Source organism: Cricetulus griseus, chromosome 8 (assembly GCF_003668045.3).
Source record: "Cricetulus griseus strain 17A/GY chromosome 8, alternate assembly CriGri-PICRH-1.0, whole genome shotgun sequence".
In the NCBI taxonomy this organism is placed as follows: domain Eukaryota; kingdom Metazoa; phylum Chordata; class Mammalia; order Rodentia; family Cricetidae; genus Cricetulus; species Cricetulus griseus.
Window position 1 is genome coordinate 18,764,758 of NC_048601.1, and position 23,527 is coordinate 18,788,284.

General features: G+C 47.3%; 1 protein-coding gene across 1 annotated transcript in view; it reads right to left on the reverse strand.

Annotated features, from left to right (window-relative positions):
- Window positions 1-774: 774 nt before the first annotated feature.
- Cracr2a (calcium release activated channel regulator 2A) overlaps window positions 775-23,527 on the reverse strand; it is a 115,660-nt gene continuing 92,907 nt past the window's right edge. The window contains exons 14-18 of the mRNA XM_027428357.2: window positions 17,740-17,821; window positions 17,547-17,661; window positions 10,021-10,122; window positions 7,634-7,710; window positions 775-6,151 (exon numbers count right to left, since the gene is read on the reverse strand). Coding sequence (XP_027284158.1) covers window positions 6,067-6,151; window positions 7,634-7,710; window positions 10,021-10,122; window positions 17,547-17,661; window positions 17,740-17,821 — 461 coding nt within the window. The 3' untranslated portion in view covers window positions 775-6,066. The remainder of the gene's footprint in view (window positions 6,152-7,633; window positions 7,711-10,020; window positions 10,123-17,546; window positions 17,662-17,739; window positions 17,822-23,527) is intronic.

The window sequence follows — 23,527 nt, forward strand, 5'->3', positions numbered from 1 at the left end:
CACTGTATGCACTGTGAAGAAGGAAGGAGACAGGGAAGATTTGAGACTTGAAATCTAAGCTATTTAAAAATTATTTATGTATTATCATCATCATCATCATCATCATCATCATCATCATCACTGGTGTGTGTGTGTGTGTGCGTGTGTGTGTGTGTGTGTGTGTGTGTGTGTGTGTGTGTGTGTGTGTGTCTGGAGTGCAAAATTGCCACACATATATATGGAAGCCAGAAGATAACTTCAAGGAGCCAGTTCTTTCCTTCCACCATGGGTTCCTGGGCTTGAACTCAGGTCATCAGGATTTTGTGGCAGGTGCTTTTACCCACTAAACACCCTAAAGGTAAGCCATTTTAAATGTGCTCAGATGATCTGCAGGGAAGCCACCCCTGAAGAACTAAAAGGAAGGGTAAGTCATACGTTACCAAGTTGAGGAAATCAACCAAGACAGAGGAACCCTAACAATGAACAATTGAGGTTTTCCATACTGAGGAACACAAAGAAAATGAGATGAAGAGAAACAATGGAACTTCAAAGACCTGTGTAACTATTAAGAATACCAACACAGCATAATGAGAATTCCTGAAGCAGAGGAGATGGCATGTAAAGAAATAATGACAGAAACCTCCCCAAACTTAGGAAAACTATCAACCAAGTCAACCATCCAAGAAATTCAACATCATCTAGGAAGGATGTATGGAAAGAGATCCATAGTTGGACATCGAAATCCATCCATGAAAGACAAAGAACTTTGAAAGCACAAAGAGAAAAGCAACGTCTTATACAAGGGATCCTCAGTGGGGCTAAGCTAATTTCATACCAGGAACTATGGGCACTGGACACAGTGGGAGTGCATAGCCACAGTGCTGAAAGAGAAAAGAAAGTCAACTAAAAGTTTTTGTATCTGGCCAAACAATACCCCCCAAATAGAGTAAGTTAATCCATTTCCAGATAAATAGAAACTGATAGAGTTTCACTCTGGTAGGTAGGTCCTTCTGAGAAGCACTAAAGGGAGTCCTTTGGGTGAACAGAGAACCAAAAATATGAAAAACATGAAGGAATAAAACACACTGGTAAAAAATATACAGTTAAGTATGAAAGAGACTATAAATGCATTTTTTACTTTATACTCCTTATAATATAAATATTCTTATCATTTTTTGATAATTTCATTCATACATATATTTTGATCATATTCACTTCCATCCTTCCTCCAACTCCTCCCAAACTCACTCCCCCCTCAATACTCTTTCCCAATTTGTCTTTTTTCTGTATTTTTAATAACCCACCGAGTCTAATTAGTACTGTCCATATAGTCACAAGCATGGAACCATCCCCTGGAGCATGGTTGATCCCCCAGGGGCTGCACCCTTAAAGATAACTGATTCTCCCTCCCCAGAAGCCATCAGCCCCTTGTTGGGGGGTAGTGATTCATGAGCACCCCCTCCCAAAGTTGGGATGTTGATTGACTTGATCTTGTGCAGGTCTTGTGAAGGCAACCACAGCAGCTGTGAGGTCATGTGTGCAGTGGTCCTATCATGTTCAGAAGACACTGTCTGGGGCCAGTCCTCCTCAACAATCTTATCATCCTCTCTTCTCTTATGGTCTCAGTTTTGGGGGTAGGGTGAGATATAGACATCCCATTTATAGATGAGCATTCCATTGACATTTATTCTCTGCCCTTGACCACTCATAACTCCTTTTAAAGGACAAACTAAAGGATGAATGCATGAAGCAATAATTGTAAATCTACATGACAGGCTCAGAGGCATAAAGATAATTGCTGGTAATATATCAACATAAAGAAGAGGAGAATAGAATGACAAAGAATCAGAATTTTGTGTCTCAGTAAAATTTAGTTGTTATTAAACTAATACCCAAGATAGGGGTTCATAATTTTCTGATACTTGCAACATCTCAAGGCTACATCATGCAAAAATCACACATTAGGATTTACTTGGTATTCAAAATGAGTTCAGAATTAAGAAACAGTTAATTAATTTTTGTTGTTATTCATTTATGTTGCTATCTTAAGTTAGCAGTCAGGTAAAATAAAAAGTAAAGCCCTAAATAAAAGAAATTAAATTGTTATTGATCCAACTATATTGTTATAAATTGAAATGTTAATAGTAACCCTCATTGCAAGTACCAAGAAGATATATTTTAAAAATAAAGCAGGTAAGATAATTAAATGATGGACCAGAGAATATCTATTTAATAGGAAAGAAGGTGGTGATGGAAAAACAAAGGATACACACACACATATGAAATAGCAAAGAGGCAGACATAATCATTTCTCAATCATATTAAATATAAAGAAACTAAAATTTCCAATTAAAAGATAGTAGAAATGCATTGAAAGAAATGAACCAACTATATTGTTTACAAGAGACTGACTTTGAAGATATACAGGTTGGAAGGTGAAAAAAACATACCATATAAACAGAAAATAAAAGAGGGACCACAAAGTAGACTTTAAGACAAAAGTTAACTGAACACAAAGGATGCCACTATATACTGACGATGTCATCATCTGTATATTTTTGAACCTAGCAGTAAAGCCCCTAGTCATGAAGCAAACAGATCTCTGAGAGGGACAGAGGGAAAGGCAGCATGGTCCCAACTATTGACCCCTATAAACTATTATGGCTTAAAATTCTTCCACCAGAGACTCATTCCTTTGACCTAAGCACTACCTTTCTTAGAGTTCTCTGTGAAAGTACAGTGGGAGCCCTGGGCCACCACATGTTAGCACCTTCGCTGAGACCGTTAAGACCCTTTGGAGCACTGCTCACGTCAGACCCAGAGCAGGATCATTTGGCAAAGGTCATAGGTCTGGCTAGAGTGGGCTTCTGAGGAGAGTGGGGAGTCCAGAGTTAGGTGAAGAATGGGACAGAGAGATGGGGTGACTGCAAGTTCACAGAGGAACATGAAACACCCCAGAGAGACTGAAAGAATCAAACCCTAAGCAGGAATGAAACACTAGGGACATTAGATTGGTGCAGTACTTCCTGACTTGGTGACATAGGGCTGTGGTTGCAGCAGACACAAAGCAGCATGAGTCAGCTAAGGGCAAGAAGGTAGGGAGCTGTGGGACTGTCAAGAGCCAAGGTCACTCGTAGGTAAATATCCATGGCCTGGCACCAGGTCTCAGCCGCTTCCCCAGTCCTGATGAGGGACTGGGAGACACAACACAGCCTGGGGCCTGGCATCAACAAAGGCCCCTGCTGCAACACAGGACCTGATAGGAACCCAGCAACCCTGGGAGTCCATGGGAACAAATGACTGTAAGGTCGAGAGAGAAGTCAGCTCTGACATGGAAGCCAGCCAATGGGCTGGGAAGAGAGATGCTCACATGAGGTGGTACTGGTAAGTGTGCCCATCAGGGCAGATGTCTGGAAAGTGGTCTGTTGGTGACTCTGTGCTACCAATGAAACAGACCCTGGTGACCAACGCCTGTGAAGTACTGGGGACAGTGCTGAGTCCTTCATGGCCATTGATCCTGTAATCGAGTTCCTTGTGAGGAAGACATTGAAACTTTCAGTCTATGACAAATGAGCAAGAAAGATGGCTAATCAACAGGGACGCAAATGGGATGGATCCAGAGGTTCTTCTGAACACTCTGCCAGCCTCTGGGCCAGGGTGACAGATCCTGAGGATGGCTCAGATCCACACTGTATCTTAAAAAGAATTGGAGAAGCTGAGAACTGGGGACGAGGGACTTCTCAGAGCCCCATTGAAGCCCACATTCTTCTCTTTCCTTTACAGTGGGGCTAAAGAAGGTGGTAACCTAGGCCCCCTGCCCCTGTTAATCCCTACTCCTGGACCTCTAAAGAATCATGGAACTTGCCACATATCCAAAGGCTTGGCACCAGGCCTCTCCCTCTGTCCTCTAAACTCTTCAAGGCACTTTGTTTATGAACAGGAATTATAGCCCTAGTAGGGACATAGTGCTGGACATTATGACATCTGGGGACCCAGAGGATCCCAGGCATAGCCCATTTGCTCTACGAATTCCAGTTCCATCTCTTCTCAGAAACAGAGCAGCTGGCTGCTCTCCCCATGGTCATCCTCCCTTGTACCTTCCCTACACACACAATGCACACACACACATACATACACACACACACACACACACACACACACACACACACACACACACACACACACACGCAGAGGGAGAGAGAGAGAGAGAGAGAGAGAGAGAGAGAGAGAGAGAGAGAGAGAGAGAGAGCACACCCCTGACTGGCTGTCATGCCTCTTCTGCATGCTCCAAACCACAAATGCAACCCCCCACCAACACCCTTCTGCTAGGGAAAGGAGTTTTTGGGAGTTGTCTCCAATCTGAGACTGAGATCCAGGACCAGCCTATGAAGGAAATCACTATGTCATTTCCGCCATCACAAGGAATCCTATGTACCTGAGCAGAAAGCTGCCCAGCCTCGAATAACCCATCCTATCTTTAACTGATGGGGTAGGATCTGGGGTGGAGCTGGCCTGCTGAGCTATGGACCTGAGCTATGAGCTATGGGGTGGATTCTGTTAAGCATCCTCCACAGGCTCTCTGCTCCCTGCAAATGCTAGGTTAGAAAAAGATAAAAGCCTGCCAAGAGCAGGTGGGCATGTGCCTGATAATTGTGGGGGCTCCCATTCTTTGGAGGGTCTGAGGGAGAGGCCATAAAGCATGCCTAGGAACTTTAGCTCGCTGTTTATTTGGTTATGTGGGATTGTCCCCAATAATTTGTCCTTTTAATGATCCTCACCTGTTGGGCCACCCACTTTCCATGGAGTTGATGCCTGGCTCTTTGGTTGTAGACTTGAAATGCCAGTCGCTTGCAAAAGGGACCTTTGTGATCTTTTTATCCTGCCTTCTGTCCAGGGCAAGGATGGGCTTTCAAGCACCCAGACAGTCAGCGCTGACCAGCAGCAGGGAACAGGCCCTTGCAGGCTTCAAGTCATCCCTGAAGCCAAGCGCCCTCTGCTGAAGCCAGCAGCTACAAGCAGCTCACCTCTCAAGCACCAGAAAATGCCAACATCACAACTGCTTTTTAAAAAAGAATGTAACCTCCCAGAATAAATGAAAATGAAATAAAGTGAAGTCACTAATTACGGGGCTAGTGTTGGGTCCCCCTCCCTGCCACTCCTAGCTGTCAATCTACCCTGTCAATAATCAAATGTGATTTTCCAAAGAGTTTGGAGAAACCCATAGAAAATGCCCTTCATTCAATGACACATATCTTACTTAAACCCTCCAGAAATGGCCACCATCTTTAGCCATGGCTGGCTTCCCCTTTTGGTTTTCTTTGGTTTCTCTGTCAAAGTTAAGTAGGAAGCCCGTCTGTTGTGTGACTCCAGGCATGAAGTTGTCACCCAGTGTTCACCCTGGAGTCAGGGTTGAGGTTCATCAGGAAGCATACTGCAGAGACTCCAAGCACAGATCCAGTGGCTGCAGTGGTTGCTGGAAGATGTTGTGAAGCCTTTTGTTCAGGAACTCCGGAAGAAGCAGAGAGAGCCCTGGAAACGGGAGCAGACACTCCAGTATCTCAAGGTCCATAACATGTGTGCCAAGAGCAGCTCTCTGGTTTCTGGAGAGCAGGGGCCAAGTAAGACAGGCTACCCTAGCATCACCCAAATAGCACATCTTTGGCCTTCAAGTAGCATCAAGTTGCCCCTGCACAGTTGCCATGGCAACTGCAGCACAGAGACTCTTGAGGGCATGGAGAGAGGAAAAGGGAGGTGGAGAAGGCACGTGGTGACTTTTCTGGAAAAGCCCATCTGCTCCTTTCCATATCGCAGGAGAGGAAGGAGGAGGGAGGAGTGGGTATTGGGGTACAGATGAGAAGGGGGAGCTGATCTTAAGATAGAGAAAAAGGCAGCCTTCTGGCTGCAGGTGCTTCCTTCCATTAGGGGCGGCAAGCCACCAACAAGGACAAGGCAGGGGGGAACCTTGCCAGCTGTTGCTGCATAGGAGCCCAAGTGCTGGTTCAAGTAGCCATGTGACCTTGGCCTTTAGAGAACTGCTGGCTGAAGATGATGGTGGGCCTGGTTAGGATGGCTGGGGAGGGTCTACTGTCAGCCACAACAGGATTTCTTCTTGGCAGGGGGGCCAACCTGAATGGTGTCCTTCCTCACTGTGTCCTCTTGCTCTTTGAGTAACCTGGGCAGTGGGGGGGGGGGTTGGAGGAGAAGAAGAGATGGTGTCAGAGCAGAGAAACTGCTGGGCTGGGGGCTGGCCCCGGGGACCAGTAGCCCTCACCTGAGCACCAATGTTTAAAGTCTACCTCTAATCACACAGATGCATGACTATAATTACGAGGACAGAGGGCTCAGTCACCATGGACTCTTCCTCCTGTCATGACACCTCTGCAGGCAAGCCACCCTTGGTCATCTTGGTGAACCTCTGGCCCTAATCCCTCGCTGTGTGACTCTATCACTCAGGGTCACATACATTTGCTTAAGGATCGAGACTGTGTCTTTATCTTGGTGACTCTGCAGCCAGTGCAGTAACAAACACAGTTTGAAGCTCAGCATATGTTCATGACTGGTCGTCAACTCTTCAGAGATGGTGCCTGTGGCCATGGCCGCAGGTTAAACATAGGAGGTGAGAGGTGACAATAATGACAGGAAAGACCTTCTTCTGTGCTTCCCTGGCACTCTTGCCTCCTGTGTCTCCTTTGATTTTCACACCCTGTTAGTTAGGCAGGGAAGGTGTGACTGATCCCCCACGCCCACCCTGCCCAGATAGGGTTTCTCTGTAGCTTTGGAGCCTGTCCTGAAACCCACTCTGTAGAACAGGCTGGCCTCGAACTCACAGAGAACTGCCTGTCTTCTGCCTCCCGAATGCTGGGATTAAAGGCGTGCACCACTACCGCCCAGAGTGACTGGTTTTCTTATATTCCCAATGTAGTCAATGAGTCAGTGGCAGAGCAAGGTCTAAAACTTTCCCCCTCGGTATAAGCCATAGCCCATAGACTTGTTCTGGAGTCTTAATTACTCAAAGTCAGATACTTTCAGATGCTCCCGTGTGAGTGTGGAGAGTAACACGGGGCAGTGTTCAGTGCTTGTTGGCTGGAGGAATGAACAGAAGCTTGAGTGTTGAAAAGCCCCCTGTGTTGTTCGGTCTCCCTAATTTTTGGTGTAGTCAGGCTCTTTGGGTCTTTCTACGTGGCCAGTCCTTTCGGCCTGGTTCCTGCCTTTATGATGGAGCACTGCTTGCTTCACTTTTGCACAGTCCTATCTCTCTCTGGTTCCTTGCTCTCCAACCAAGAGCCCATAATGTGAGCTCCACTTGTTCTGAAGATGACTCTCAGCTAATCCCACTGCAGTGTCAGGCAGTGCTAACACTTTGCAGGTGTATTTTCTGGGCAAATGGCAGCCTCTGAGACCGAAAGGGACTGACTACAGGAGAGGTATCAGGCAGCGGTGCTTTTCTTCTCTGCACTACTGTTTCAGAACCCTGGCGTTGACTCCCAACATTCCCCTATAAAGTCCTAGTTATGCCTGCACTCAGGGGCTCAGGAAGACAGGAAAAGGGGCTCAGCTATGTCCTGAATGGGGACTGGGGAGAGCAGACAGGCATCAACCGGGCGGACTGCAGCTGGGCTCAGCAGTATGTCTCCTCGCTGGGTGCCTTTCCTACCTGGCCAGGTGGAGTAGGGACTCCTCGGTGTTGTGACCCGAACAGGCGCTGCATTCATAGAAGATCAAATTGTTGTCCTGGAATCACAGAGCAGAGAGGGCATGTGGAGGGAGCCGGAGGAGTGTGGGGACCAGAGGAAGCCGAGGAGAGAGCCCTCTGCCTCTAGCTGCAGCCTTGCCTCCTCTCCTGACCCGGCTGGTTTCTTTCTCCTTAGGCTCCTAATGGATGCTGGTTCTATATGGCACTACTGGCAAACTGTAACAATGCTGTGACAGCAGCCTGGTGTGGCCTTGCACTTTCCACTTTCCTGAAGCTCTGACAAGGGTGTACTTGCTTGTTTCAGGTTCATATCAACCTTTGAAGCAGGTGGAAAGGCCAGGCTAAACAAAGCTGTCACCATTTCCCAGGCAGGGAAACTGAGTCTAGAGAAGCAATGTGGCACTTAAAGCTGCTGTTACAGGACATGGCTCCTCTGTGGACCTCGGACAGATGTCACAGGGCTCCAGTAAGATTGTACCCTGGCTGCCCCGGCTGTGAGCCTAGGTATATGGGGCAACTGTCCGACACTCATTTGGCAGAGGTGCTGCTGTGTATATAGGGCCTCTTGGCCAAGGACCCATGGCCAGTAATCGCTTCCATTAGTAGGTTTCTTACTTCATGACAACAGTACTAATGGGACCTAGCTTTTGTTTGGATGCTCTCCCTTCCGAGGGTGTCTGTGGTGACTAGTGACAGGTGACTGAGGCACTGGGAAGACTAGATCAGGAGGCTTTGAAAATAGTGGCTTCCAACTCACCTCTCTTTGCCCACACTAGAGACTCAGAGCTGACTCTGGAGAAGTCTATACAAGAAGCCACTTCAAGGACGGAGGTGTAAACAGAAAGGCCCAGAAGCTAAGCCTGGAACACAGGAGGACTTGCCTTCCAGCGTCAACTGCTCGTCCAATCATTACCACACTTGGAGGGAGTCATTCAGCTCTGTCTTCGCGTTTATTTGTTTTTTACCAATTGAAAATTTGAAAAATGATATGGGTCATGGGGCATAGCTCACTTGGTGGAGTCCCTACCTAGTTCCTATGAAGCCCTGAGTGTGGTCCCCAGCGTGGCATCGATAGAGCATGCTGGCACACATCTGGAATCCCAGCACTTGAAGGTAGAAGCAGAAAGATAGAGTTCAAGGTCATCCTGGGATATAGGAAACCTTGTCTCAATACGAAAATAGAATCAACAATGAAAGAGGGAGAACAGAAAAGAAAATGGGATAATAATCATAATTCAGGGCTATATTCTTCAGCCAAAGTATTTTTCTCTATGTGTATTTGGAAATTCAAAGTTTCTAATTTCAGAAAGGTAATACATATATACTGCATATTATATAACACCATCAGTGGGTCTGGGACAGCACTCTGTAATCAAATATATTAATATTTCTTCAGTGAGACACTTGGATATCCGCTAGAAGGGTGATAAAGTCCACAAGTAGCTTCATGTCAATCCCAGGCAGATTTCTAGCTAGGTGGAATGCAAAAACAAAATAGACAGACAGACAGACAGACAGACAGACAGACAGACAGAAGACCTCCTATCGTCAAAGTGTTTGGATGTCAGAAGTATGGAGGTGCCCAGTGACCAGTCAGACTGTTTACCCTCCTCTCCATTGATTCTTACCGTCTGAGCTCATTTCAGGCTCTGAAGTTGAGTCCCGTTTTAAGTAAGCAGCTCAAGAATTGTGCATCACTGGGTGCTGGGCCTCACTCCTCTCAGGTACACAGTTCCATGAAACCAGAGGCAAGAAAGCAGCACAGGGGGAGCCCTTGTGCACACCCCCCCCCCACTTTCCACTGAGCCCTGCTGCCACAACGGCTGATGCTTATTTAGATACTTTGTTTCTTGAGTTTACTTTGAGATAGATGTTTCTTGAGTTTTTCTTCAGGTCTCAGCCTTTAGGCTCCTTATGTCAAAAGCATCTTACGTCAAACACATTCTGCAGCAAAGTGGTCCACACTGCTGCCTGGTGGACAGTGAGGTTTTCAAGCTCAACAGTGATCAAGTGGAGACGCAGATGGTGGAATTCCAGTATCGGAACAAGATTAGAGGGAACAGTCTCCCGATTCCTTAGAACTTGTAAGTCCATGCTCCACATAAAAGCGGTTAGGACAGTTCTCCTACCTGGTGTCCTCCAAGCAGCTCTACCTTATGACCTCACCTCTCTTTGCAGTTATAAATGGATAGGACCCAAGTCATTCCTAAGATGCCAAGATTCCCATTTGCTCAATTGCTTCTCTTCAAGGGGGCTTCCAGAAGTTCCTACTAAGGCTCTTGAGCTTATTCCTGAATAGTGAGGAGGTGGGGTCGGTGTCCAGAAAGAGGGAAGTATGGGCTTTTTACCTTGGCGAGTTGCTCTCCCAGGCCTCGGGGGACTTCCCGTTCCTTCTCATTGTCAAGTTTATTGCCCAGCAGCAGAACAGGAATTGGGTCTCCCACAGCTTCCTGCAGAACAGATCATCCCTCCATTGAGAGAAGACTCCCTGGGTGATGCCAGGCAGCAGGCTCACAGGGCTGCCTGGAAAGATCCAGGCTCATGTGAGAGCCCAGCAACGCAGAGTGAGATTCACGTCACCTGGCAGTCTCCATTCACCACGCTTCTGCAAAGTGCTGGGGCCTGTTTCTCCCCTCCCCCTCCACCCCCCAGGCATGCAATGTTCTTTCTCTTTTCACCAACCTCTTGGGCTCTTGTGTAAAGCTCATTGACTCCCCACTTGTGCAGAGGAGGTAGCAGGATGGGGGCGGGGGGGGGGGGCAGGGTGTGGACATCAAGGGATTGTGCATTCTTTCTATGACTTTCTACTGTACCACTGAGGGCTTGGCTAAGTGACTAAACCCAGTCTAACAAAGCAGAACAAACCTAGGAAATTCATCAGTGTAGGTTGGAGCTGGTCTGTGGTTGCTTTGAGAAGGGGTGGCATCTTGAGCCTCTGTGACACACAAGCTCCCTGGGGGGGGGGCATACAAATCTGAATCATCACACTGGGCCAAAGAACTCCTTAAGTGGCTGCTGGTAGGCTAACTGGGGGAAGGCACTAGGGACTCACACTCCTGGGAGCTTTAACTCCCAAGAAGGGTAGACTTAAGGGGGGCTATCTGCCATGGCAGCTGCACTTCCATGTTCAGAAGTGATGACATCACACAAGGTGACACCGTGTTTGTTCTTATAATGGCTGTGGCATATCAGCCACATCCTGGGGGCTCTGCCCTATCTGCAAAAAGGGGGTGCTGCATGTATGTCCCCGGAGGCAGAACAATGGGCCTGGGACGCGTGGTCATACAGTGAGTAAATACAGTCATGTTCACATTTAAGAAGGTGGTTGTTTTTACTTTGTGAGATACTTAATTAGGGGCTTTTGATCATAATTTGGTAACTAATAGTTATTCACCATAGCTAAATGTTTTTCTAAATAGAGGGGCTGTGGGATAATAGACATTTACAAGCCTAAGTTATGGCTTTGCCAAGAGTCTCTCTGCCTTCCCTCAGCATCTCATGGGAATGGCTAAAGTACACCTGATCGGAACACCTGTTCTAAAACTTAAGTGTAGTTACCTCTAGCTACATTAAATCCCCCATGTGTCCTTAATCTGCACATTCATGTTTCACTGTAGTTCAGTGGGAGAAAGGACCTCTCAGTTTCTAAGTGGGGACATCAGGTTCAGAGGACCCCAAAGTCCTATGCGCCCTCAAAACAAGACCTGTGAAGGCCACTTAGTACATGGCTCCATCATTCACTGAAATTTTGTCTAGATTCATATTTCTAGGGAACACTCTGAGGCTTGGTATGTTACTAAATAGAATACTCTAGAAATGGTACCCACTGGGAAGAGAGTGATTTATGTTCACAGTGATGTCGCCTGTCTTCTGACCCACTAAAATAAATCACATGAGTAGTTGCTAAGTAAATCTTACTACCCGTCAGCTAACAGCATACAGACTGCTGTGGCTCCCTGTTAGCCAAGGGTTAGTTGATGGGAATGCCCCAATCCATCTTGACTGCACAGGCAACCGAGTACTTATGCAAAGAGTTTTTCACATAAAAGGAAGGAAAGAAGAGGATTCGGGGAACTGGGCCAAAAGACTTGCTGTTTAGAGCACACGAGAAAGATATATTTGTAGACTTATGTGTGAGGAATGACTAAGGTTTGTGGGATTTCTTGACATGGAAATTCTGAAAATATGAGCATCAGACCTAAAATCTTGGCATAGAACTCCAACCCGGGTTTTATTAGTAGATGGAATAGGTCATGGCGGCAACTTCCTTGCAAAGGGGAGGGTGGACATGGAAAGTCAGAGTAGGATGGGGTGGGGCCCGAGTCTTGTGCCTGATATGCACCTTCTGCAGAGCAAACACCAGTGCTCTCATGGGGGAAGGACAAACTTCTTTGAGAGCTATTCCTAGACAGAGAAAGGGGAGAGTTTAGAAAGAGCAGAAAAACGAGCCAAGCTCCCAGCTGCATCCTATTCCCATCTTGTCTTTGCTCGTCCATTGCACAAACACATCAGACAACTCACTTCTCCTCCGTGGGCTGCCATGAAAACAGAGAACAAAGCCCAGCTCCGAGATAAATGCCATCACGCACGCAGGCCTGAGGGTGTGCTAACTTTGACGAGCAGCAGTCCTCATGACCCTGGCCCCATCACCAGTAGAGTAATAGGGTGGGTTGGTCTGCATGTCAGTCTTGGGATCTTCCCTGACTCCTGAACTATCTCCCTGAAGTTTATGCCTTCCTTATTTCTACCTAGGTTCTCAGCTTGTCTGGTACTACTTGGTACAAAGAGACACATAATTACCTATTAGGTGTTGCAACACTTTTCCTTTAAATTTATCATTATTTCAATTTATCATCACTTCTTATTATCATTATTTTGGTGCTGGACATGGAATGCAGGTCCTTTCCCATGAAAGGCTGGTACTCTCCCACTGAGCCGTGCCTCCAGCCCGACATCTCCTTTTGAGAGTACAAAGTGCACTTCTACTAAGCCTGGGAGACTTGGTGAACAGCTCTCCCTTAGCCTCTGTTGTTGATAATGCTCTAGAATCCCAGGATATGTGCCACAGGCCAGTTTGATGGCTCTTAACCTTAGGGGGCTGGGTGCTACCACCTTTTCTCTGGATGAGTCCTTTAGTAGTTTCTGTTCTCTGAATTGCTGGTCTCTGATCCTTAAAATAGTTCCTGTTTTAGAATGTTCTAACATTCTACACCTTTGATTGCCATAGCTGCTTTTCTCTATATTTGAGTGTGATGGAAGATAGATTTGTTGAAATTCAGATCATCCAACTCGAACTTTACCAAACTAGAGCTGTCAACTAGGAGCAGAGGGCTGTCACTCAGCCCTGGGTGAGCAGCTGCCGGGTTGAGCTGGTGTGTATGTGTGTGTGTGTTTGTATGTGTGTGGTGTGGTGTGTGTGTGTGTGTGTGTGTTGTATGGGGGGTGTGTGTGGTGTGTGTGTATGGTGTATGCATGTGTGGTGTGTGTGTGTGGTGAGGTGTGTATGTGTGTGTGTGTTTGTGTGTGTGTGGTGTGGTGTGTGTGTGTGTGTGGTATGGGGTGTGTGTGTGGTGTGTGTGTATGGTGTATGCATGTGGTGTGTGTGTGTGTGTGTGTGTGTGTGTGGTTTGTGTGTGTGTGTGTGTGTGTGTGTGTGTGTGTGTGTATGGTGTATGCATGTGTGGTATGTGTGTGCGCCTGTGTACCCATGCCTGAATGTGTATGTGAGAATGTCTGTTTGCTGGAGGCATGAAAAAGCACTTAACTGGGAAAATGTTGCTATTTCTCTGGAGCCAGAAAAAAAAATTTTCTCATCACATTAAAGCATGCCGTGATACTAAGAAAAAAAATGACTGCAAAATTATATCTTGAGGGTTTCCATATTTATCCACCCCCTGGACTATGAGTCAAAACAAGATTTATTTGTATAGTTCATTTTAAACTGTCAGCGCTTCAAGTTCAACTTGGAATGTGGGGGGGAAATCAAACTGCTATTTTTGCTCCCTGCTGTACATTGTCACCAAGGACAAAGATCACGGGCTGAGATTTCACTTGCAACCAGTAAGGGAGAAGGAAGTGGGTCAGAACCTCTCCAGATGAAATATTGTTCTGCTTGGAGACTAGAGCAACAAGGCCTGGGGAAGAGACCAATGCACCTATGTTTTAGGAGATGCTAGCCGGCCGGATGAAGAAAGCATCATGATACAGCGGCAGAGCCAGGGTTCCGGTTCTAACTGTACCTACAAGCTGTGGGTGCCTGTGGACAAGTCACTTCTCTTTGTCCTCCCAAGTGAGGTGTATATGTGTGTGCATACATGTGTGCTTGTATTGTTGTTGTTTGCTTAGCTCAGAAATGTTCTATATGGATTCACCTTTCCATCCATTTTCTACTTCCTTAATGCCTAGGCCTCACAATATGGTGCCACCTGAATGATTACAAAAACAAATCTGAACATGAAGTTGAATAAGTAGACTAGACATTGGAGATTTACAGCCTAGACTTGGGGAACACACCAGACTGAATTGCTGTAGCCAGGTCTGTGACCTCTGCCTGACCCAAGTCCCTTGGAAGTTCACTTATCTAGTTTGTCTATGCCTTAACACGGTGTGCCTTGTGCCCAACTTCTCTCTTCTCCAAACTGAGTGCTCAGATCTATTCTCCCAGAGGTGCTGTGAAGGCAAAACCACCTCATCACACGGGACACTCCTGTTCAGAGAGACTGATCCCCCAGGACTGTCTCTGCTCTCGCTCAGTGTGATGAAGGCACACATGCGTGCGCGCGTGGGAGGTGGGGGGGGAATGGGGCCTAGCAAATGGTACTAGGTCATGAGGCATGCATCCTTGGAAGGCCATGAGGTAATAATTCTTGTGAGTCCCTAGTTAGTTCTTTTTGTTTTGTTCTTCAAGATAGGGTTTCTCTTCATAGCCTTGACTATCCTGGAATTTTCTCTGTAGACCAGACTGGCCTGGAACTCGTAGAGATCCGCCTGCCTCTGTCTCCTGAGTGCTGGGATTAAAGGCGTGTGCCACCACCACCCAGCCCTGGTTAGTTCTTACAGGAGAGTTGCCATAAAGAGAGCCAGCCTGGCCCCTTCACTTCTCTTGGTCTCCTCATCAGCTTCCACCATGGTGAGACCCACCATGATGCAATATAACTAAGATGGTCCTGACAGAGCTAAACCAGCCCAGGCACCACCATGCCCTGGGTCCTCCTGAACTGTGAGCCAAGTGAGCTTTGCTTCACATACAATTTCTCCAGATATTTTTTCTGTAATATGAGTGCCAGAGTAACTCTCCAGATGTTTTCTTGGATAACAAGTCTCTAATAGCCTTCAAGCTGGAGGGACCCTCAGGACCTCTCATGTATACTCTCACTCTGTCATCCCCTGCCCTGCCCCCACCCCAAGGAGGTCCATGCTATGCACTGTAGAATTTGGGTGGGGACAGTATTACAGGGTCCTGTCCCTCAGTGAATGGTTGGCCCAAGAGTCAGGGCCAGGAAATGGCTGAGCTGAGCTAAGAACTGCTTTTCCAGAGAGCTCCATCTCCTTCCCTGAGTACCTATCTCCTCCCCACACCATCTTCAAGACCACATCTTTCCCATTCGTGGCAAACAATTGTTTGCCTAACTTCAGGTGGCCTGGGTGGGCGGGGCACTGGGAACAGCTGGCCACCATTCAGTTACTAACAAGGCTTCAAGCCCTGAAGACTGTGATTACAGCTCCCCCCACCTTCCTTCTCCAGGCGAGGGAGTTGGCAAAGTGCTCCAAGCTCTTTGAAAAAATAAGGTTCTCCGCAAATATAAAGTACTTATTATTTTCAGTTCCCCTCAGATCAAATTAGGTGTCAAGTTTTAATCTATCACCTGACACCTCTGATTGCTGGTTGCCAAGGCAGAATGACTTAGCTTTTCAAGAATGGGGGAATAATTGCATTTATGATGCTTCTTTCCCACACCTTCAACACACAGTCAACCGTTTGGCACAGCCTCCTACACTTGCTCCTGAACCCTGAGCCGTGGGACTGGATGCCTTTCCTAGTGCAGCCTCTCGGGTCCAGTGAGTGCTGGGCACATGGCCCGTCTTAAGAAAAGTCTTGGTCAGGGCTCAGAGGTGCTTTGAAAATGACTCAGAGCCTTGCTATTCTGAGAGTGGAATAGCAGCACTGCCTTCCTTGCAAAGTTGTCAGAAATTTGGAATCTCATATGCCTGCACCTGTGAGAGGGTCTGTCTTTTAAGGCCTTCAGGAGATTCCCAGGTATGGAGGACTTTGAGAAGCACTTATTCGTGGTAGGAACTATAGAGGCTGAAAAACAAAACTGCCTGGGCAGCTGAATTTTTGTTTTTTGTTTATTTTTGCTTTTTAATTTCTAAGCCCTGGGCTGGCCTGTCTATAGGGAAGGCCTTGCCTTTAGTGTTGTTCAGTGGAGCCCAGTGCTCAGGCACTGTCTCTTCAGAGTTCCTTTAGAGTTCATCAGCACTTTCTGTCAAACTTGTTTTAAAAGACAAGATTCAAACTACAAATTACCCATACTTAGAAGATTCCAAGTTAACAATGTACAATTTACTGCCTCAGCCTGGTGTCTAAGCCCACGGGTGACTCAAGGCTCCTATGAGGTGAGGTCCCTGCCTAAGCACCTGTTCACAGAGCTGAGGTACACCATGCTCAGCTGTGTGAAGGACCGCGCTCATACTCAAGTCTGCAATGATATCCTCTACCATTTCTTCCTGCTCACCAGATTCAGCCTGATCTCTAGAGACTAGAGCCACCCCCAGCGACAGCAGAGAACACAGTCTCCCGTTTGCCCCCATCACTGCCGTCAATACCAGACTTGCCAGCTCAGGTCTCGGTTTGGATGTGTGTGGATGTCTGAGGCTAGGGGAAGAATGAAGACTTGGAGAAGTTGCAGCTCAGTTTCCTCGCTTTGAGATGTGAGGGATTGTACTAGGTGGCGCCAGACTGACTACTTTCAAATGGAGACCCCACTGTCTACAGCATTGTTTGTAGATCTCCAATGTACAGAGCTGGAAAGAGCTGAGCAGATAGTACGGAGAAAGGAGAATGGGGGGCCCTGAACTGTGATCACTAAACCTTTCCCTGCCCTGCCCTGCCCCACTTTCTAGGGAATGTCAGCCTGATTCCAGGACTCCGAGGACAAAGATACGAAAAAACCTACTGGCTTAGATCATCAGCAGTGTTACTCCTGGTGCTGCCAACAACAAAGAAAAAGATCAGAAGGAAGGGGAGGAGAAGGGACAGGAGAAGGAGAAAAAAGAAAGAAGATGATGATGATGATGATGATGATGATGATAGGAGAAAGAGGAGGGAGGAAGAGGGGGAGGAGGGAGAGAAGAAGGAGAGGATGGAAGAGTAGGATGGTGACGATGATGATGACGATGATGATGGTGATACCATAGGAGAATTGTGTCATGAATTTCAAAGTTCAAATAGGATCTACCCATATATCATTTGCCGCTTTCATTAGCTCAGTAAAAGACAACCCATGGCATTTCAAATTTTAGTTCTTCACATTCAGTAAGTGTTTTAGGGACAGGAATTTTGAGAAATGGTTTGTGTTAAGCCACTCTCTCAGAAACTCTTAGATCTGCTTACATTCTGTCCTTTAATGTTCTTGGTAATGGGACTCATGCAGATTGGCAGCCGACCCAGGGCATGGTCCCGCTGAGTGATGCTGACGAAGGGGCGGATTTGGGTGGGAGACGTCAGACATCAGAGCCAAGTGGGAGGAAGAGCCCATGATGGGTAGGTGGAGCCTGGGATGAAGTTGTGAATGTGCCAAGAGCCACAGGGGAGAGTCAGGGAGCAGAGAAAAGTCTGGCAAACCCAAGACCTTCCAGGAAAGTGGCTGCTCACCTCCACGCTGCTCAGCCACTGCCGGATGGACAGGAAGGATTGCTTGGCTGTGAGGTCATACATAACAACCACGCCGTCGGCCTTCCTGAAGAACTGCTGAGTTACACAGCGATATCTGCCATGGGAGAGCCAGCGTCAGGTGCGTACCTTCCTTGGGAGCCCTGGCCTGAGACCTGGGTATGCAGCCCCTCACCTCTCCTGCCCAGCCGTGTCCCACAGCTGCAGAGCCACCCGTGTGTTGTCCACAGTGACGGTCTTCACTCGGTAGTCGATGCCTGCAAGATGAAACAGGCCTGTGAGAACTGCCTTGGTCATGGGTACCCTCACTTCCAAGTCAGGAGATGGTGCCTCCCTGTCTGGAACCATGGCGGGCAATCTTCCCTGAGTAGTACCTGTGGGGAAGTGTGGAAAAATGGACCAAGCACCACACAGGGGTCTTGAGACTTGAGTTCTGGTCCTGTTTCAGACCCCAGGACTTGACGACTTCACTGAACCCATCTTAGCTATGGGTGCCTTGCTATACCATCATGTACCTACTCTAGGATGCTGGATGAAGTCATGTCAGGGCCTAGGCACAAAAGCAACATGCAATGAGCAGATGACTACCTAACTGGGGATGACGACTGTCATGCTTATTCCATGCCTTCCTTACTCTGTAGCTTTCCCCTTTCATTCTTTTCTTTTGGTGAAACTGCTTTCAAAATGTCCCTAATAAATTCCAATGCTGAGGGGATGAAGCAAACTTTAATATCCCCATCAGATAATCCAAGAGGAGTTTGAAAAGGAGGAAGATGAATGGAGGAGCAGAGGGAGGAGGGAAGGGGGTTGGCAAATAGCAGAAAGAACAAAAAAGAGTCAGGAGAATGAGACAAAGGCAGTATCCACCCTCGGAAAGGGTCTAGGACTCTATCATCATGAGGCCATTTATGATCACCTCTTCAGTTATGTAACCCTCCCCAGGTTGGGCTACCCACAGGGTCAGGGTCAGGGTCAGGTCAGTGACATGTGCAGCCCTCAGAGCCAAAAATCCCAACACATGGTCTTCTAGGATTCTCCAATCTAAGGACTTCTCTGAGCTACATTGAAAGATGAATAATTGTCTTGGGCCACACATTAAATACAAGGTATGTACTATAGTTGCAAACATACTTATGTTTTATTTTGTGTGACATAACTTATTCTATACAAAGGTCATGTTTACACACACACACACACACACACACACACACACACACACACACACACACCACACAGAAAATCAGGTAATGTTTTAGGTAAGTTCACACTTTGGTGTTGGGTCACAAACACAGCTGTCATAGTACACACATGACCCTCTCTGGTCATGGGTTGAACACCACACATGGCTCTCTGGTCATGAGTTGAACACCACACATGAACATGAACCTCTCTGGTCATGGGTTGAACACCACACATGGCCCTCTCTGGTCATGGGTTGAATATTACACATGGCCCTCTCTGGTCATAGGTTGACCCCTTTTATAGGCCTTTTTCTCTCCTGTGATCTTAAGAGTGTTTAAAAATGCATAAAGATTCCTAAAAGCCTTATTATTTATGGCTCCCGTTTGCAGAACTGGAAGGCATCCCTTTCCATTTTCACAGAGACCCAACAGTCCTTGCCCTGCAGGGAACGGGAGCAGAACAGGGAACAGAAACCTTGGCAGAGAGTAGCAGGAGATACTCAGCAGTTATGGAAGAAGCAGGAAGTGGTAAAGGTCACCCCAGGTCTTTTGCTTCACAGACAGGAATGGATTCATCTGGGTGAGAAAAAGAGTAGAATGTTTTTACTATATTCCCAATATTTTCGTGTAGGCTGCCATTCTTTTGGTGTCCTCAAGTCACCCATGAGGGTTATAATTTGCACACATATGCAGATACACACACACACACACACACACACACACACACACACACACACACACCATGGAGAGATAAGAAATTGCAGTCAAGGTTCCTCCCTTCCCTGGGCTGGCAGCTAGGGTGAGGCGCTCCAGTCCATTCCAGCATCCTTACCTGGAGCAGAGGCTGCCTGAGGTTTCCTTTCACCAGGCAACCCATAACCATGTGTACCCATCAAAACATGACACTGCTAGCTGCTGAACTGGGGGTGAGTTTTCTTCTTGATTGAAAGCATAAGAGGGAGGGATACCCCAACTCTATGCTTTGGAGAAGCCCTATTTTCCGTTTTCTCACTACTTTTGAGCAACCAACTGTGGATACTGCACTGGCAGGGGCAGACCGAAAAGCACTCATAGGGCCTGAAGCCCCATGAACAGAGCTTTCTGTTGTTGACATGGAAAACAAGGAAAAGGCAAGTGGGTGTTGCAGGGAGCAGCTGGTCTTGGCTGCTTCTAGCAGGCCATGTCTACCTTTCTGGTTGGTTGATAGAGGATGGACAGGGTCTTTATTTTGCAGGGAGTGGGGTAGGCAGAGGGCATTCTGTGAGGTGGTGAGCTTGGTATGATTCTGCACTGGACTGGAAGGGCATTTCTTTGTCCAGCATCAGGCAGGCAGCTAGGGAAGCATATAAACAAGACCCCAGAGGCCGGATGTGCAGCTAGAGAATAAGGTGAGGATGGCGTGACAGTGACAGCACCCAGACACCACGGCAGGAGAACAAGTGCTTGACAAAAGAGGCAGGGGAATACTGTGGGGACAAAGGGCCTGGAACAAACGTTTTAAGGCCATCTGGAACTCTAAAGGTCCAAGCACCAGGAGACTGGGCCCTGCCAATGCAGGCAGCATGACCTTGATAATGTCATTTCTCCTCAGTTTTAGAGATTCAGTTCTTTGTGTGCTGAGGGGGATGGAGGTTTGAAGGAACTAAATTGGTATTTCATAATCTCTAAGTTCTGGGGGAACATTCCATGATGGCATTGAGATATCCTTCATCTTGCAACCCAATTCGCTGTAACAGTTGAAGTAAAGAAATCATGGGTTAGAGCTGAACTGAAGGGTCCCTGGAAGGTGATGTCAGCCTTTCTGGTGAAGACGGGCCAGGCTGTCACCATGCAAGGAAGGGAGGGGAGGGGACATGTCTACAAGTTGCCTGGCAGGAGAGCCCTAGCTTCAGGAATCCCCTATAGGACATGGGGTGAGGACCTCACTGGTGGTCAAGAAAGAACAGGAAGCATTCTATCAGGACATGCTTTTGGGTTCTGGGCTGTGATTAAAGCAGGGAGGTTATGAAGCCATGTGGAGAAGTGGGCCTAAGCACTGGGGAAGAAACCTGGCTGCCAAGGTGGTTTGGTCTCTGGTGCTCACTCTGACTGTGCCTATGTCCCCTCACAATCTGGCTGGATGTGAATAGACCATCTCCAAGGGTCTTTCCAGCTCCAGGGCTCCACAAAAGTCATCAGTTGGGTCTACAGATCCCCAGAGGTCCAAACACCTATTCATGAAGAAGCAGGCAGGGTCCTGAGGTAGAGTAGAAACACGAAAGAGTTCTACACACCATTTTCTCATGGAATGTGGGAGACCAGGAAGTGACCTCAAGTGACAGATGTGAGCCTAAAGAAAAGCCCAGTGTTTGTTACTGAGTGGTATTGTGGAATATTAGTTGAAGATGTTTTACATTTATTTATGCTGTGGGACATTTGTTTAATGATGCAAAGATATGTCACATTCTTTTATGTTGAATTTGTTTAACTCTGTGAAGCTGTGTTACTTTGTCTGTCTAAAACACCTGATTGATCTATTAAGGAGCTAAATGGCCAGTAGCAAGGCAAGAGAGAGAAACAGATGGGACTTCCAGGTAGAGAGAATAAATAGAAGGAGATAAAAAGATTGAAGAGCGATCAAGGGGAGGAGAAGGGGCCATCAAGGGCCAGCCACCCAGCTACACAGCAAGCCATAGAATGAGATACAAAGAAAGGTATATAGAATTGAGAAACATAAAAACCTGGAGGCAAAAGGTAGTCGGGATTATTTAATAAACCTGGCTAGAAACAAGCCAAACTAAGGCAGGGCATTCACAAGAAAGAATAAGTCTCTGTGTATTTATTTGGGAGCTGGATGGTGGGCCCCCCAAAGAGCAAAGAGTAGAAAGTTACCAACTACAGAGTTGGTATCTGCTGCTCTGGACAAGAGATTGGCCAGAGCTCTGGGTGGGGGTTGGTCTGCTGTGTGGCCTTGGGAAAATGACTCTTCAGTGACATAATACCCTAAAAGGAACTTACTTTGGTGGCTGGTATGGCAGCTGCTCATCAACTCACACATAGAGCAAGGCCAGGCACACTGGGCTAGAGAAGTTGCCCTAGAGAACCTGCTACTGCTCTGGTGTCTTTGTGCCCCATGATAAAGGACATTTGGTTTGTCCTCTTCCTAAATTGTGGATGTTTCCCGAAATGTGTGGTGGCCTCTGGGAAAGTACAAGTGGGCCAGTTTTCTTCTTCAATAGAGCATTCTATCTCAGGCATGAGGTTGGGAGTGGAACTTGACTCCACTGTCAGGAGAGGCATGTGACTTAGAGATGAGCCTGGGGTCTCAAAAGGCATCTTGCCTGTCACTATGGGCCCCTGATATAGCCCTGACTTGTGGGTCCCATACTGGAGCACCCTCTAGGAAAGGCAGTCTGACTGCCTCCAGACACTGCAGTACCTCTTTGCAGTAAGCACCCTGGTTTCCCCTCAAAAGATAGCTAGGTCAGACTGTCCTGGGTTTGCATCCAGTGCCTGCCCTGCTTCCTTTCATGTCTGATGCTTTGCATTGGGATGTCCTCAGTCTTTATGTGGAGTAGTGCGGGAGGGAGGGGAGAGGTGCCACAGTGTAAGAAAAGGCCTGCCAGGAAGCACAGGGCACTGGAGCATGTGGGAAGACTCAGTGGGTAAGAAAGGAGATGGAGGAGCCAGTTCAGAATGAAAGGAAAATGCTGACTTTCCCCCTAGGAAAGGCCCCGGGGCCTGGGCCTTGGGAGGTTTGCCCTGCAGAACCAGCTTGTCAGAAGCCGATGGTCAAGGGCGGTCTGGCCAGAGATCTGGACTTGGAAGCATGTCAGGGACCCATATGAAATCCTTTCTTTTTCACGTAAGAAAAATCAAGGGGACTGTGATGGTCAGTAGCGGATGAGGACCTGGGGTTTCCAATGTCCCACTGAACCTCCTCAGTCTTTCCTGACCCCAACTTCTGCCCACCTCAAAAGGCAGAAAAGGGACCCTACCATTCATGGGTTTCTATGTGCATACAATGTAACGTTGTTAAGCTACCGTTGAAAGGCTAGATGTTGGGGGGTGTGGGGGTCCTGTGGGGGTGCCAGCACTAATCATAGGAATGTGTATAGGGCTCCTGATCTCTCTGGACTTCAGCTTCTCAGTCTGTCAGGCTGATCACATGTGAAGACAGGTTGAAATGGTGGATATGTGGTCACGGCCAATGCTCAGATTGTAGCCAACCATTGTCAAGTTTGGTTGGCTCATCAGTTCAGCTGAAGAGGCACAGCAAGCATTCACCCTCATCTTTTGTTGAGTGACTCAACATGGTAGAAGCTACACTTTAATGCCATGTGCAGCTTTGGGTGAAACAATTAAAAATCTCTTTTTGAATAAAAAAAGTGGGGACACATTCAGCCATGATTATCTAATGGCGGCTGAGCCTAATCCACTCCTACAGTTAATTTCTGATGACTCCCAGCAGATCCGGGATATAGGACAAGTCAAGTCAATGTGTAAAAGAAGACTTGCAGGGTGTTTGCTGGTTGTACATGTATCCGCAGGCAGGCAGGCAGGAGTAGGCCCATAGGAAAGGTTGGGGGTGGTGGTCTTGGCTCTGGGGGAGTTCTCATCAGATCTGGGGAAGCATGAAGGCTCAGGGTCTCATTGACTGAAATGGCAGCAGAGGACTAGTGAGATGACTCAGTCAGTAAAGGTACTTGTTGTAAAGCCTGATGACCTGAGAAAAGAGAGAGCCAACTTCCATAGACTTCCATAGACTATCTTCTGACCTTCATGCTTGTATTATCACACACA